The sequence below is a fragment of the Triplophysa rosa genome, linkage group LG5 (assembly GCF_024868665.1).
Source record: "Triplophysa rosa linkage group LG5, Trosa_1v2, whole genome shotgun sequence".
Lineage (NCBI taxonomy): Eukaryota > Metazoa > Chordata > Actinopteri > Cypriniformes > Nemacheilidae > Triplophysa > Triplophysa rosa.
This window is the reverse complement of record NC_079894.1, coordinates 4820833-4838469: the sequence shown is the minus strand read 5'-3', so window position 1 is coordinate 4838469 and position 17637 is coordinate 4820833. Positions and strand designations below refer to the sequence as shown.

Here is a 17637-nt window from a genome sequence, read left to right as displayed (position 1 = left end):
CACGCTGCCCGAACCGAGCTACCTCACGGCCACACAAACATAAATAAAACTTAACACACTGTCCAGGCCTGGTCCTCTCTCGTTGTACACTCCTGTCTCTCATCCTTTTATGCTTCCATAGCTCCTCCGTGAGAGATGCCAGACCGGTGCAACACGCAGCTGACACTCATTATCACTCGCGTCACCGGCCTCGCACCATTCCCTCACGGCTCTCGTCCCGCCTTTCTCGTTACAATCTTCATGGAACATGACCTTTACTTATACTTTTTGGCATAACAAAATCAACAATTTTGACCCATGTAATGTGTTGCTGGCTATTGTTAAAATTATACCTGGTTTTGTGGTCTAGGCGCACATATACTAATTTTGCTCTTAAAGAGATAAAAGTGCTTGTAGCTTTTGTGCATAGGTATTAATACTGCAATATACCGATAACCACACCGATAAGCGCGTGTGATCATCGTCCCAGTGTGGACAGGCGTTAATTCCATTGGTAAACATAAAGTTAAATTTTTCTTTCACGTTTGCTCTTTTAAAAAATATTTTTAAAAAATATTTTATACATTTATTGGTCATTTTGTGGCAAGCAGTTGCCGGTGATTGAAAATGCAAAACCTTTCGCCTACTCAAAAGGTGATTGAAAATGCAGAACAAATTATCATGCACAGGTAACGAAACTATGTAATGTAAAAATATTTTTTAAAACTCAGTCATAGAAGCTCTATGGAGTATCAAAAGCATTATCAAAAGACGAAAAGTGAAATGGCATGATAGCATCATGTGTTTGTGAAGTGTTTGATAATTTGTGAGATCTTCTTTTCATTTATGCGATTAAACCCTTCTGGCACAGACTGTGTTTGTTCATGCAGATCGTTTACTTCTATATGAGTCAGAAACCCCAACAGTCAAATAATAGAAACAGATCATACTTACATCTAGGTTTAGGTCTAAGATGAAAAACAAACAGTCAAATAGCAAATATATTAATTATATAAAAAAGGCAAGAATATCAGACAAAAAACTAAACACATCATCAGACAGCGTAAATAGCTCAAAATACTCACTGGGACCCAATGACAAACTCCGACATGACACGTTTTCCATTCAGTCACCCCTCTTACCTGTAAGCGTGAAATAGATAAAAACATTTTCATTGTGGCGTTTCTTAAATCCCAGTTTTAAATTTAATTAGCAAAAAGGCACATTAGCCTCATTAATACTACGAGTACAGCAAACTGAGATAAATCTAAATTATAATTGCAGACAGCTCCACAATTTGCACAGTGTTGCATGGCAACTGAACTTTTAATAGCATAACTTCTGTGAGGAAAAGAATAAAGATAAAGAACTACATGTGCTGTATGATCTTAACTGGTATATAATTAAGTCTACAATCACAGTGACACGATGAGAGTTTCAAAGACTACACTAATATTACGTAATCTTCACATTTGATTTGTTGTTTGGGCATTGCTATTACTTCATATTTCACAGCATTTCTGTATTTATTTTAAGCTGTTAACACATTATGTTATACTGTATTAACTCAATGGTGGGCTTGAATAAACAGTTACGTTTTTTAAATATAATTTGACCCACATAAGACTGATTTATAACCCGCGTTTTATGTAAATTATTTATGTCAAGTTTACCAGGACATCAAGTTTGTTCCAGGCTAGCTTGGTGCAACGTGGTGGAACAGCGTGTGACGACGCTCGGCTCTGATTGATGAATTGAAATGTCAGTCATTTTCGCAGCGCTCCGATTGGACTAGACGAAGCACCTCCTTCTCAAACAACCCAATAACTTCCGCTGACGGTTTTTGAAAGTAAGGCGGTTGAATTTATTGCGATTTACAGAGGCAAAATTTGACGGCGAAAAACACTACTTTTCATTTCAAAGATTTAAAGACGCTATTTTCGCAAAACAACAACTTAAGATGGATCCCGCATTGTCGAAACTGCTCGTTGGGCTTGCCGTCAATATAAGTCGTAGTGATGGTAAGATGCTTGTTTGCTAAGAAGCTAATCTTTTGCTTTTGGCTGATATCAGATCAAAGTTAACCTATGTCTGCTAGTGTGTAATTGCAATTGCTCTCAATGAAGTGATTCTGTCACAAGCTCGGTGAAGTTGCACAAAAAGCTAAATAAAGAGAATCGCATAAATCTGTTTTAGTCATTTCTTTGAGGTAAGTTAAAGCATCACTACCCTATGTCACCTCTTTGACATGAGTTATTTATTGTTTATGTCTCTTCTCTGTCAATACAGGGAGAATACACAGTGCCACCGTGAAAACTAGCAATGTCACTAAATCCTCAGTGAGTGTGGAATGGGCTGAGAATGGATTGACCAAAGGAAAAGAGGTTTGCTATAGATTTATGTTGGTTTACACAGCAGTATTATGATGTTTTTGGTATTATATAACCAGAGATGTTGTCATTGTTATCAAGGTTAATGGGTCGATTGTCCCCTAGGTTGACCTGGATGAACTTAAACAACTCAATTCTGACCTTATGCAACACCTCCAGCCATGCCGTCAAGAAGTGCCTGTCCCTGTACCTGTCCCTGTCCCTGTGCCTGTACCTGTGACAAAAGTCAGTTCTTTGTTTTTCAAATATGATCTCAAGAATTGACTCTGCACTGTCAGTTTGCAAGTGAGAAAATGTGATCGGTTTACACAGTGTAGCAAGACTCTACAATGATATTTCTGTATTAACGCTACCATAAGTGTGACTCCAAGAAAGTGTTTGGAGACACTGGAAATATAGATTCTAGATTCCTCACTATGGCGCTGAAGTCATGATGTATATAAGAAGCTCATTCTGGGTTTGCCAGGTGAGAGATTTTCTTGGGTCAACGTTTTGTTGAAAAACCATATTCCTAAGTTTTTCCTTAAAGGGATCATATGGCGCGAATACGTGTTTTCTGTGTCTTTGGTGTGTTATAAGTAGCCCATGCATGTATTAGACATGTACAATTGCAAAAATTAAAGTGTCGGAACAAAAGATGCATTCTGTCTAAAAGCGAATGCTCGCTCAGTTCGTGGTATGATTTGACTAAGACCACCCAAATGTATACGCAAGAAAGGTGGGCGTACCTGTCAGTACAATTGCTTTGGAACCTGATGTTCCAAATATGGTAAGAGGCTTTACATTTCTGTCACACACTGGTAAACTGGCCAATCATAGCACACCTCGTTTTTAAGAGCGATGAGCTTTGTAAAACATCTGCGCCTTAAATGGTGTATACACACACATTGCATTACATCTAAAACAAACGATAATATTTGTTCTAGCCGTGTCATATGACCCCTTTAAAATCAGAGGAAACAATAGGTTTTAACAAAACAAAACGCTGGTTGTGTTGTAACTGTCAACTAACTCCTTAAATCTGATTGGTTGATTGGAAAGTTGTTGCAGCATCAACAATGACGTTGACCCAAGAACACCGCTTACTTGGCAAAATCAGGAAAGCCATATAAGACAAGTGACATTCCAATACTGTTTTCACAGATATGCATTTATTCTTTGTAAAATCACTCATTTGTTCAGTCTTTCTTTGTAACTATGATGCATGCACTAAAGTCTGATGTGATCTATCTAACCACATACAAATATTATATCTTTTATTTTCAGAATACCAGAGCATCTGAAATTCCTCTGAGGTCATCGAGATTACCTGCACCATCAGAAGGTACGTTAAGTACTACATTGTTCCCAGTACCAATGAACTCCCAGTAGGAACATCTCAAATTCCTAGTTGACATTATACAGTAACCTTATGATGTATTTCCCATTTGAAGCTACTTCTCAGGACTGTGCATCTGAACAGCCAGGTTTGCATGAAGTGCATGTTTTCTTCATGTCGTGACCCAATCACTCTCACAAATGATTGTAATAGTTATGACTGGTATCATTGGGGTTAATCGGGTGTCTCTTTCCACTTCCACATGTTTCTCTATTGTGCAGCTTATCCTCTTACAGCAATCTGTCCCGAGGTGTCTCTTATTCTATATAGCTTGTAAATTGTGTATAAATAATTACCTTGAGATTTATTGTCCATTTTAGCTTTTTAAAATCTACTCCGTAGTTGTATAGATATAAATCATAATTCAATCACATTGCTTGAAAATGATCTAACAACACTGCATAATTCATAAAGAATCATAATGTTCCCTTTTTAGCTTCCAGAAGGATGACCACACGTCAGACGTGCTTTTTCCGTCATCCTGCCCCTCCCTCTGCGGACTCGGTCACAACTGCAGAGGACAGTCTGTCTCAAGATCTTCCCTCATCTACAATCCCTAAACCTTCAGGTGTGCCTTTACAGCTGCATGATGTTCAGAGATGCGATCAGGTCGTTTTGCATTGCTATAAAACTGATGTTGGTGGATTGGCAGGCTCCCAGAGGCGACTTGTTTCAAAGCCAGCATCTCCTCTATTACCAACTGCTGAGGCTATATGTGAGAGTGAGGCTTCCAAATGTGCTCCCACGGGTCCACCAAGTATGTACTGTTCTGGGTTTGTCAGACATTATGGATGTAATTTTTATATTCATTGAATATGTAACTGGTAACATTTGCAAGCATAATTCACTGGTCCCAGTTTCACCAAAGGCTGGATTACTTTTAGGCACCAGTGCTGGTCTTATGATTTAGCCGGGGAAACACCAACAGTGTCAGGCCAGTTTTTGTGGTGTGTTCCATACTGTTGGTAATAGTTGGACCTTGTTGGCAGCAGCTTGGCCGATTCAGCATGTTGAATTGGCATCGGGGGCCCATCAGTTAAAGGGATATATTTTTATTGGGGCTGTCAAACGATTAATCGCATCCAGAATAAAAGTTTGTGTTTACATAATATATGTCTGTGTACTGTGCATATACATTTTGTATTCATAAATGCATACACATACATGCATATATTTAAAGGGGTCATATGACGCGGCTAAAACAAATATTATCGTTTGTTTTAGATGTAATGCAATGTGTATACACTGTTTAAGGTTTAAAAAAACCTGCTGTATTTTCCACATACCGTGCATGTTTGTATCTCCTCTTTGCCCCGCCTCTCTGAAACGTGCAGAATTTTTACAAAGCTCATCGCTCTGAAAAGCGAGGTGTGCTATGATTGGCCAGTTAACCAGTAGGGATTGGTCGAATACTGCGTGTGTCGGAAATGTAACGCCTCTTACCATATTTGGAACATCAGGTTCTAAAGCAATTATACTGACAGGTACGCCCATCTTACTTGCGTATACATTTGGGCGGTCTTAGTCAAATCATACCACGAACTGAGGTGGATTTGTGGGGGGTGTGGTTACACGAGGCGTTTCAGGCAGGTCTGGGTGAGCATTCGCTTTTAGATAGAATGCATCTTTTGTTCAGACACTTTAATTTTTGCAATTTTACGTGTCTAATACATGCATGGGCAACTTCCAAAGACAGAAAAACACGTATTGTGCCATATGACCCCTTTAAGAAAAATGTAAAAATTAATAAACGTTTATATATCCTTTAAATGATTGGTACTAAATATAAATAAATACATCAATTTATATAAATGTTTTTGTTTATAAATACAAAATTAATATGCACAGTACACCAACATATATTATGTAAGCACAAACTTTTATTCTGGATGCAATTAATCCGTTGACAGCCCTAATTTTTATACAAGAATTAAAAATGAACAGTTAAGATTAAAATCAGACATATGATATTTGTATAATGTATAGTATACTTGCACGTTTGTATATGTAAGTTTCTTTATATTGCTCTAGTTAAGTTTAATATTCTCTACTATTGATTATCACAGGTGTTTTTCCACATTTAAGAAAAATGACATTTCCTAATTTTCCATAAAAATACATTCATTAATAATGTGTAATTATGTATGATGAATAAGAACTTGCTAAGGCATTATGGCTTCTCTTTTTTTTTTTTTTTTTTTTTTTTTTTTTTTTTTTTTTTTTTTTTTTTTTTTTAGCAAAACATTCTATGGTATTGACATTTTTAGATTGTTATGGTAATGAGATTTTGAAGATCTTGTTATAAAAATTTTTTCAAAAATATGGTAAAGGTTTTAAATTGATGCTTTTAAACATGTCAGAGCTTGTTTTTAATGCCTAAATAGGAAATTTGTTGATGCAAGTATTTTTATAAATATCTTGTTTCAATCTTGGAATCAAAGATTTCATGAGAATCACACTATCCAAACGTTTATGTCTCAGTGTTGTGAATGGATAACTATTCCTTTTCCTATCTGTTCCTTATTACAGCGGTATTAGGAAAATGGTGTATCCCTCCCTAGTAATTTCCAGAATTCGTAACTACATAATTTGAGCATGTAATCTAAGTGATCTCTGATTTGACAGATCGTCATTAATACAAAAAATGTATCTTTTGAAATCTTTTAGGCCATCGCGTGTCTCAGGTCTCTGAGATGAACAGTGGCAAGGTGGCAAACAAACGGTTGTCGGTAGCAAAAATCCCTGAAACACAGAAAAAAGGAAAGGTACGGATTCATCCAGATATCACACTCATAAATGCACAATCACCTAATGTCACATTTTGTTTTCACGAAAAGATTAACATTTTTTTTTCTGTATCGACTATCTTACTGCTAGTTTGGAAATGCGTGTCGCCCTAACAAACAGTTTCACCAGATGATTGAGGAATACAGAGAGACCCTGGAGAAAGTGCCCATGTCTTTGTCTGATCCGGTGAGTAAATGAGCATGTACAGTATTTCTGAAAATCCTTAGAAACCTACAACAAGTATTCTAATCCAACATGCATCTGTTAGGTGAAACCTCAAAAAATATGTGTCTGTGTTCGCAAACGGCCACTGAATAAAAAAGGTAGGATCTTGAGTTGTTTCTTGATTGAATTGAATTGTTTCCTTGAGCATCTTATTTCACTGAGTGTTTGTGTTCAGAGCTGGCCAAGAAAGAGATTGATGTGGTGACCATCCCTGGTAATGGAGCCCTGCTGTTACATGAACCTAAGCAGAAAGTGGACCTGACCAAATACCTGGAGAATCAGCCGTTTCATTTTGATTACTCATTCGACGACGATGTCTCCAATGACCTGGTTTACAGGTAGAGTCATTCAAGACAACCCTTGTTTAAAATGATTGGTGAAAAGATTCATGTGTATTATGAATCCAATCCACTCTTTTATTTAATTAGATGTTTACGAATTGGATTTTTAGGTTCACTGCTAAACCTCTGGTTAAGACCATATTTGAAGGGGGTATGGCGACTTGCTTTGCATACGGTCAGACAGGTAGCGGAAAAACCCATGTAAGTGATTTACATTTACTTGAACATTTTCTAAAAATATTCTGAGGTTTTTCACACAATATACATTCAATTCACAGACAATGGGTGGAGACTTCTCTGGCAAAACTCAAAATAGCTCTAAAGGGATCTACGCCCTGGCAGGTGATTGTGACTATCAAACGTACTTGTACGTAGTGTTCTGTTTATTCGCTCACGTATAAATCTATCTGCCTCACAGCCCAGGATGTATTTACCCTCCTGAGGCAAAAGCGGTATGCCGATATGGACCTTTGCCCATACGTGACGTTTTTTGAGATCTACAATGGCAAGGTTTGAACATATATTGTGTTACCGAAATGCAACATGGCGTCTTGTCAAACAGCTGTCTGTTGGCTTTCGTTTGTTTAAGAGCAAATAAACCTCTAACGGTTAATACACTCTATGCTCAATTGAACAAATGTTGTAATGTTATGATTTGATTTTCTGCTGATCTGGTTTCAGATAGTGGTTGTGAGCTTTGAGTACTTGCTCGGGCATGATGCTAAACCGTTTCTGCCCACTGTGCAGGTGTTCGATTTGCTGAATAAGAAAGCAATGCTACGTGTTTTGGAGGATGACAAGCAGCAGGTCAATGTCGTCGGCCTGCAAGAAGTGCCGGTGTCATCTGTTGATAATGTCATTAAGATGGTCGAGCGGGGAAGTGCATGCAGGTATGCAAAGAACTGTAGTTCTACTTTTGTCATGCCTTGCGCTGTTAATCATTAGAAATGATGTCAAACCTGTTTCTGGAACTTTCTTCCAGAACGTCTGGCCAGACGTTTGCCAACTCTAGCTCGTCACGGTCACATGCGGTGTTGCAAGTAATCCTGAGGCGGCGGAATTTCCTTCACGGGAAGTTTTCTCTGGTGGATCTTGCAGGGAATGAGCGTGGCACTGATGTCAGCAGTAACGATCGGCACACTATAGTGGAGACTGCGGAGATCAACCGCAGCCTGCTGGCTTTGAAGGTGCTGTCCTTTCCTTTACTGCCAATGCCATTGCAGACAAGCAGATATCTAATGTGTTTATAAATGCAAATAACTGGCAACATAAAACGTAATCATTTATGGTTATGTATTGTGTGCGTCCTCAGGAATGCATCCGGTCTCTGGGTCACAACAACGAGCACATCCCATTCAGGATGAGTAAACTCACACAGGTGCTTAGAGATTCCTTCATTGGGGAAAACTCCAGGACCTGTATGGTAAGAGTGACATTAGATTGTGCCAATGTTTATTTGTGATTTTGTTCACTCTTCATTAAACGTTTGACTCGATACCATCATGTACTGTGACATTTATTTTGTTTGTGCGTTTTTGCCTGTTTTAGATTGCAATGATCTCACCGGGCATGAGCTCCTGTGAATACACTTTGAACACACTACGCTATGCAAACAGGTGCAGTTATTTTCTATATATCCTTGACGTAAACGACAATGTTTTTACTTAACTTTGGTATGGCCACTATTTTACTATTTTGGAGTTTTGTCAAACTGCTGATGCAAAAGGAACAAAAAAAGATCCATTTGCTTCCTTCAAGATTTGCTTTTGGTTGACTGAGGAGGCCCTCTGGTGGTTTGTTTGGGTGTTACAGTCAGATTTGTTTTGGTGTTGACAGGGTGAAAGAATTGAATGGAGTGTCTAAGGGAGCTTCCGCGGCGAATGGTACAAACCTTGAACTTTCATTAGAGGAGGGAAACTATTCAGAGGAGGTGAGTGAATAATACATATGCAATTGGTTTCAAGCTATGGTCATAAAATTCTGAAATGGCTGATAATTAAATATGGCAAAGTATAATGATCATAAATATAATCTTTGAGGCAGTTTCCCAGATAAGGCTTAAGACTAGTCCTAGACTAAATTAAATGTTAGAGCTATCTAAACTGAAAACAGTTACCAGTGACATACTGCATATCCTAAAATACATCAGTGCCATTGTTTTGTCTCAAAAGGCAGGCATGTTTGTAAAATCTACTTAAATGTCCTCATTTAATTAAGGCCTAGTCCTGTTTTAAAATAATCCCTGTCCGGAAAACCGCCGGCCGCAATATTTATTTTTTTTATAAGGAAAATTAGAGCGCTTTTCCACCATCGCGCCGAATCGTTCTCTGTGCTTAATCATTCCACTCTGTGCCGATCCATGCCAGCCGGTACGTAAATGGTTTCATTTTCCACCGCAGGGCTGATAATGGAAATTTTTCGAATGTAAACACAAATGCGTCACTCAATGCCTTGGTAACGCAAGAGACTGAGCTATAACGCCTCTGCGCGCATTCATTAGCACGATTCAGCACGGTTGTCTAACAGAGCCAAGTACAGTTTGTGATCGTGCCATGTCAAACCAGGTTCACGTGGAAACATAACTGTAACCGTTTCAGATTGTGCTCAGAACGGTTCGGCGCGATGGTGGAAAAGCGCTCTTAGTGTCGGTCATTTAATAAGCCTGATCATATTTGTTTGGAATGAGTCCATTTCAAAAAATGTTATATTGAGATAATATTATATAAGTGCTTTTAAAAAAGTGTACATAATGTTTCAGGAGTCTGTTCTTCCAACATTCGAGGCCGTGTCTGAGATGGAGGAAAAGTTTTATGAAGAACTCAAGGTCTGTAGCTTTAGATCTGTCATGTACTCACCAAGGGGCCTGATGTATAAACGAGGCGTATGCACAAAATGGGCATAGAAATGTGCCTATGCTGTTTTCCACGCACATATCGGAATTTATAAAACAAATCTTTGTGTAAATATGTGTAAACCGTACAGATGCTCTTGACTGTGCGTACGCACTCTTTTTCCTGGAGTAATGAAAAAGTAAAAAAAGTAATGAAGTAGGATTTAGGAAGTAGGAAGAATGAAGGATTTTAAACTCTGCTTTCATTTTGATCTACACAGTTACAATAAATATTTCACTCTTATTATTATTAATGGAGATAAACACTTAAAGATGGGGTAACATGCTATTTCATGCATTCAGACTTCTTTACACTGTTAAACGTGCTGGCTTAACATGGTCGACTTGTTAAAAAAACGAGTTGGACGTATGACACAGTATTTCTGTGCTCGATGTACTCCAAATTGTTTCGGAAAGTTTTTTATAAGTCTGGAGCCCTGTTTCGTAACAAGGATCCTATTCCTTTTATTGGGTAACTCTCCCGTAAAAGCATGCCCACGGCAAGGTGAAAGAAATAGCCCATCCACGCGCCAACCGACGAGCGATAGGAAGACCCACTTATCAAGATTGGCTGCGCTGCATCAACATTGGCTGTGCAGCTGCCGTTTGTTACTCTTGCGATAGTGAGGGAAGCTGAGGTGTGTTTGTTTGTTCACAGCATTTCGTTGATTAATGTTATATAAACTGTGGAAATAACGTTGGATTTGGAGATCGTTTAAAACTGATAGCGCTAAAAGATGCCAGACATGAACTGCACGCGGTAAGTCAAACTAAGTCATAGGTCTATGTTTTTTTTGGCAATCGGCGCATACGTGCATAATGTAAAAAAACAAAGGGATTATTGCGATGATGTGTTGTGTGCTCGTGCTGTAGTTCCGTCCCCCCTGCGGAACTCCAGAAGCTCATCTTTTTCCGGAAATAATCGTACAGCTGTATCTCTCTTTTATGAATGGGCTATATGCATGCGTGACTTATATATATATATAGTGGATGTGCTTGATCACTTTTCATGTGGCATGCTATGTTTTAATGACAGAAGTGCATGTTATAGGTGCACAATGTTGCAGGTTATGAGAAAATATAAATAATTAGCGTGAACAATGATGCGCACTAACTAATAATTTGGTGGACACTGCTGGACTCGGTGGTCGAACGGTCCATTGTCTGGTTTGAAAAGGTCTAATGATAATAGCTTTCTGTACAACCGCAGCTACACAGGGGTTGATATTGTGTGAAGGCATTTCCACAGCATTATGAAAAATACCACTGTATTTGAAGGATACATAACAATACAACTCAAGGAAACGTGCAACTCTTACTATTTTCTTTTTTAAAATACACTGTCATTCACGTGCCGAATCAGACTTGTGTATATACTTGTAACAGTATTTTTATTAGTATTTTTAAAATGAAACCATTGCTGAAAAGTATTAAACGTCTTTTGTTATCATTAAAAAAAATAATGCAAGTGCAGTTCATCACGTGAATAGACAGGTAACGGACAAATGACATTTAATGTTACATGGGCTACAGATGGATAAATTAGGGCCATATCATTTTTTGTTTACCTATTTACCTATTTTTTTCATCTTTCTAAGTTCTTTTCTAAGGTATATTTGTCCACATAAATTACTGCAGTATTCTATAGTATTTACTATAGTAAACTGCAGTAAAATTCACACAAACACTGCTCTGTCTAATGCACCTGACAAACTGAATCCCACGTGTGCTACACTATTAAATTTATAGAGGGTATGCACGTGACATCACTTTCCCACGTGAACTCGCCAAAAGTAAACACTCCTTTGAGTGGCAAAACACTCAGCAAAATGGCTGCTTACAATATCAGGAAACGCAATGCTTTGTGTTTGTGTGGGGGCTTTGTCATTATTCCATTTTTTACAGAATTGTCCTTTGTTAATCCTTGAATGCATTGCTTAAAGCAAAATTTCCTTTTAACTACTGCTTAAAGGGCTCTGTTTATTTTCCTTCAGTCGTTATTAGATTTTCATCTGTTTCTTTTCCAGGGTTGCAATGAGATTGTCCAGTCCATGCAATATCCTTCATTTGATATTGTAAAAAGTCTTCCAGAAATTGATGCGTTCATGGGGAAACTGCAAGGTATTTCATTTTAATCCAAACAGACACACATGTGGTGTTTTAAGTTTTGAATTAAGCTTGTGCATCAACTCTCATATTTAATGTTTATCGGCATCTAACTTTTCAGAAGCTGCTGCTGATAGGGTAGGCTGGGTCCTGTAGGGTGTTGTATACCAAGTGTCCTCAATGTAGAATTAACTTCACTTTGAGATGGCCTTTTTAGGGCATATAGAGCTTGTAAATCGACGTCACGCCACGTTGGGAGGATGGCTGCTAGTGCGTTCAATGCAGTGTTTTGTTTTTCGTGTTTGATTAGGAAATATAACTGTGGTGGTCGGTCTTGCTGTGTTAAAAAACTGCAATAGCATTACGCAGAGTCGTTCAGGAAAAGCACATGGTTCTTTCACTTTCGATTTCTCCATATATCAAACAAAACAAGTAACTGTACATATCAAAACAATAATAGCAGTGGAGTATTATCCTCCCAATATGGCGGCGTGACGTCAGCTTCACATTCTCTGTAGGTGATGTATGAAATGAAGCACATAATGGTTACTTTGAAAGTGTAACACTTGAGTCTGAGTTAGAAGGTCATTTTACTTCGGTTATGACAATGCATACACTGCAAAAAGATAAAGGATTTGTGTGATGCAAAAAATTGTTACATTGAACCAATGAAAGGTTTGCATTCAAAGGCTGTATTTGTACTGAATGATGCATTGATGGTTGCTTGTTTTGAAGACTGCCTCTGTGACGTATGTTTCCATCAAATGTATGATCTTGGGAGTGTGCAGCCTCTTACATGAGACACAGCTAATGTTAGCTTACATTAAACCCTCGCTCTAACATTCACCCCCGAGTTTACATACTGATTGAGTTGACCGAGCGTCAAAAACTGTGTGGGTTTGAAACGGCATTGAGAACAGCTTGCTATTTTCTGCTAAACATTGAAATAGTTTTTCTTTTCCTTGTTGTAGAATCTTACCAGGCTTTGAGATCAGCCATTGAAGCAGAACAGATGGTCAGGATGTCACCCAAACTGGTCTGAGATTCAGCTGAGAAAAAACTCTCAAACTAAAAAAAATCATTTTTATGTGTGTGTGTTTGTTTGTTTGTTTGTTTGTAAGTTCTGTAGTGTTATGTTTCTTTGTTTACTAAATAAAGGTTCTCATGTAAATCACATTTTAAAATGTATCCGTTTTCTTGATGAATCACTTGTACCTTATTGCACATTGTGATTTTTTTCAACATGTGCCTCTCACATTTCATATCTCTACTTATGAACTCTGTTTTTTGTTGCTGATGCCACACAGCCTCATACCAATCACCCTTCCCATTACTCCTAATGCCCCCAACAGCATAGACCTCAAACCCTCACTGTGTGCAATCCCCAATCGCTGTACACACTTGCCCTGTAAGCACAAGCTGACACATGACAAATCAATGGTCTAATAAACGGATTACAGTGAACAGTGTACCCCAATGATGAAAAAATAGCTTGTAAATGTGTGGCCCCACATCTCCATAAGCTCTGAGTGGTATATGCCAACCACCCCACCCAATTTTAAAACTCGCATAGCAGTGGTTTGTATTTTCACTAATTGAGTAATAGAACTTGAATTTGGGTCTCTTAAATAATTTCCTTTTTACTATTTTAGCCTGTTGTAATATTCATGTTATTAGGGTATTGCAGATTTACTTTCCTTCTAGGAAAACATTCTAAAGACCTCGAGAGTTAAGTTGTTTATAATACTTAAGTAGTGTAGACTTCGTGCTGCATTGTGGTTCTGTTTTTCTCTTGGTAATAACTAGCCAGTATCGCCTGCTACAGACCTGCCCCTTTCAATTCAGTTATCCACCAATTCAAGAAAGACACAAAACCTACAGGAACTTTTGAAGGGAATTTTTGATTTGCAAATGTGTTTCATGTGAGCAGAATCCTTGTATGTGTTGGCTCGGAGTCTGTTTGACTCTCCACTCTGAATTCCAGCTGTCCACATGAATATTTTCTCCGTGGTGATAATTGGCAGTTGCCATTGCTCAGTTCCCATCACCTCCACAGACTAAATAAACCGACAACACGCCCCCCCCAGCAAGCCCATCGGAGGAGCACGAAGAACAACCTCTATTATTTTGCTTTGCCATCCATGTCAGTCCACAGCTAATGCAGAGCAGAGGTGGTTCTCTTTTTCTGAAATTACCAACTAGGGATTTTTAAGGTCCTACTTTGGTTTATGGTGTGTCCGAAAACAAGTTTATGTACATAGGTGTAAAAGCACTATTATTTAGTAATAATAGCTAGTTACTTTCACCTTACTTCTTGACTGACTCTCAGATAATTCGTTCCGCGATTCATCTGCTTAATACCCTCCTTTCCGCTAGTCTAGTCTGATGTGATTGGTCAGATGGTCTAGTCTGCTGTGATTGGTCTACCGCGAATGAGGCTCACGAGCTAGAGTGTTTGGGGGAGAAAGAGTGAAGTTTTCGCGGGCAGTCCTAGTAAAACGTAGGCGGGGACTATATGTAGTGACGTAAATCCGCGGCGGTTTGCGAAACGCACTAGGGAGGACTCCATTTATTCCAATCCAATAACTTTGTTATTCTTTCACCTTCGGAGTTACAACTTGGCAGACTGCTTACTTTTCAAACACGGCAACATTACACACTGTATCAAATGTAATTTTCATGATCTCATGTTATGTACTCTTAAAAAAAAGTTTACTTTCAAACATAATAAATGAAAATACCACGAAAAGTTTTTCCTGGAGTTTTTTTTAGTTCTATTTGCTATTTTGACTATTTATTCCGTTATGTTACATGTCAACATACCTCTAAAGGCAGCAATTATTTTTGGGTAATTGACGAAATGTTAAATGCTATTATTTGTAAGTCACGAATGCTAAAAAAGTTAATGTAATGTGCTGTTCTGCGCATGCGTGATAACTCATGAGCGCGTGCAGCTGCCTGCTTGTGCTGTATTAAAATGGAAAAGTGCGGAGGAGGCAAACTCAAAATATATTTCATGATACATCTCGCGAAGTTCATATAAGGTATTTTCTATGATGCTTAGTCTTTTTACTAACGTATCATTGGTTATAAATAACAAATATAATCAGACTATGAAACCTATTGTATTTAAAGAGTCGGAATGAGACGCAAATGAACATGGTAATGCCGTTGAATTGTCCTATACCCTGTCAGATTTTCCTACCGCAGCACAAAATGTAATATAATCTAAACCACATCGACAAAATAAACAGGTAATATGATTTTACAATTCCAAATACCCTGTCAGATAGTCCTACCATCTTAAAATAAACGCAAAAAGGTTTCCAGATGATCCTACAGTATAAAATAAACAGGTAGGATTAATTTACAATTGTCCTACCAGTAATAAATAAATATGTAGAATGACTTAACGAAAATCAGATTGTCGTAGCAGTATAAAATTAACAGGTAGGATTATTTTACCGCGCAAAAAAATGACGTCATATTTATGTGCGCATGCCTGGTAGGACAATCTGACGGGTAGGATTGAATTTCAGGACACCTGTTTTCCTTAGTTGTTTGCTGTTACTAATGTCTGTGAACTCATCTAACTGATTACATATGTAAGATCCATAGATAGTAATACAATTACTGTAACAATACATGAAATATAACGCGAAAGGTTCTGTTTTGGATTGCAGTGATCTCACCGGATATTAGTTCCTGTGAATTACACTACGCTATGCAAAAAACATGTTTTTGTTTAGATTTTAGGGTTTACATGTTCTCTCTGTCAGCATGGCTTTCCTCTGAGTTTTCCCCACGGAAAGTCTAAAGTCATACGGAATATGTTATGTCAACAAATTGCTGTGTGGTGTACCTCGACTTTGTCACAAGACGCTGGCATAAAGGCGTATAAAACATTAAAAGGATGGATGGTTTGCCGAGAAGGCCCTCTGGTGGTTCGTTTGGGTGTTGCAGTCAGATTTGTGTAGTGTTGACGGTGAAAAAATTGAATGGAGCTTCGGTGGATAATGGTACTACAAACTCTGAACTTTCTGCAGGTGGGGTGAATGATAGGATATGCGGTTGGTTCCAAGCTATGGTCATCTTTTATTATTGAATAGATGACACATTATAACGATGATGGTTATATTAAAATATGTTTTAATTAAATGGGGAAAACAAGTTTCTATCATTTATTATGCCTGATATGGCTATGGAATGTATTTGGAGTCCATCTCAGGAGACCTGATATTTACAGAAACATGCTTTGAAATGTAGGCGACTTGTGATTCATTTATAGTTTCATTGTTTTCCCTCAAACTCCTCACTCTGTAAGTTAAGGTGCATATAGAGCGTTAACTGTTGCGAATGTGATCAATGCTCACTTTTCTTTACCTTAAACTAGCCTAAAACATCCCAAACTCTAATTCAGTTCCAAAAGCTAACGTTTATTAATGTCATTTTTTTCTTTTTTTATGTATTTGTGTTTTGTATGAAGCACTTCAAACCGATTGCCCCAAGGGGATTAATAAAGCTCTAAACTACAACTAAAAGAGCTGAATAAAGTTCCCCATGGACGATTTCAAAGCAACAACATAAACAAACATTACTGCGCATGGATGCTTTTGTGGCCCAAACTTAACTTACGGTAACTTGCACATTTGCAAAGAATAGAGTCCCTGTAGATTATTTCTGATAACAAGCAAAAGGAATAACAAGTAAATTACATTAGCTAGCAAGTTAAACGTATGTCTGCAGTATTATTTTGGGTTACCAGTAGAAGATCCTTTACTTGGCTAAACTTAAATGTGACAGTTACGCAACCCATTCAACAAATTGTTTATTTCATAAAATGAACAATAAAATATAACAAATTATTTATTTATTACAATTATTATACAATAAAATATTAATATAAATCAATAACAATATAAATGAATTAAAATATAAGTAGTCGTATTATTAACCAGAGTGTAGACCGATAGACAAAAACAGACCGGAAGTTAACATTGGGCCAGGCACGTGCACGCGTCCTATGAAACCGTCTCCTATGCAGTCTACAGTGTTGGCTCACTTGTTTGTTTGTGGTCGATTGATTTAATGTTTGATCTTGCACTTAGATCCTGCTTCTTTAGGTTTGGACAGTACATTACAAATGCTATTCCAATAGTATATTTTTTTGCCACCTGTTCACTCCACTTTGATCTTGTAAATCACATTTTAAAATCTTTCCTATAGTTTTCAAAGCCATCTTGATGAATCTTTTGTATACTTCATTGATGCACATTCAGATCATAAGCAGTTTTATACACGAATCTCACATCTTCACTTTTGAACTGTTTTCTATGTTGCTGATGCCACACAGTAAGAGCTCTACCTCATACCAAACATCCTTCCCATCACCCCCACCCATGCCCTAACAGCCTTGACCTCCAGACCTTCACTATATACAAGCCACAATCACTGTATACACTTGCCCTGCAAGCACAAGCTGACACATGACAAATCAAAGATCTAATAAACAGCTCACACTGAACAGTGAATGAAAATAAA

At 37.9% G+C, this 17637-nt stretch overlaps 1 protein-coding gene across 3 annotated transcripts; it reads left to right on the top strand.

The window, feature by feature from the left end:
- The first annotated feature begins 1822 nt into the window (after positions 1 to 1822).
- Positions 1823 to 13272, top strand: kif2c (kinesin family member 2C). 3 transcript variants are annotated; one of them, XM_057332886.1, is made up of 22 exons: positions 1823 to 2000; positions 2269 to 2363; positions 2475 to 2594; positions 3636 to 3693; positions 3803 to 3835; positions 4184 to 4315; positions 4400 to 4504; positions 6415 to 6512; positions 6625 to 6720; positions 6803 to 6857; positions 6935 to 7097; positions 7211 to 7301; positions 7379 to 7442; positions 7519 to 7610; positions 7848 to 7990; positions 8083 to 8287; positions 8413 to 8523; positions 8649 to 8716; positions 8937 to 9030; positions 9859 to 9924; positions 12018 to 12111; positions 13068 to 13272. In XM_057332886.1, exons 1-22 carry the CDS (start codon positions 1940 to 1942, stop codon positions 13136 to 13138), a joined length of 2115 nt encoding a protein of 704 aa, XP_057188869.1. In that variant the 5' UTR covers positions 1823 to 1939; the 3' UTR covers positions 13139 to 13272. The 3 variants fall into 3 exon arrangements, with proteins under 3 accessions (XP_057188869.1, XP_057188870.1, XP_057188871.1); XM_057332887.1 differs by lacking the exon at positions 3803 to 3835; XM_057332888.1 differs by lacking the exon at positions 4400 to 4504.
- The last annotated feature ends 4365 nt before the right edge of the window (positions 13273 to 17637 follow it).

What these genes read in the sequence shown, in the direction of transcription:
- kif2c (XM_057332886.1), top strand. Translation starts at nt 1,940, where the DNA reads ATGGATCCCGCATTGTCGAAACTGCTCGTTGGGCTTGCCGTCAATATA. An exon ending in CAATATAAGTCGTAGTGATG is followed by an intron (nt 2,001 to 2,268) that starts GTAAGATGCTTG and finishes CTGTCAATACAG; the next exon opens with GGAGAATACACAGTGCCACC. An exon ending in ACGGCCACTGAATAAAAAAG is followed by an intron (nt 6,858 to 6,934) that starts GTAGGATCTTGA and finishes GTTTGTGTTCAG; the next exon opens with AGCTGGCCAAGAAAGAGATT.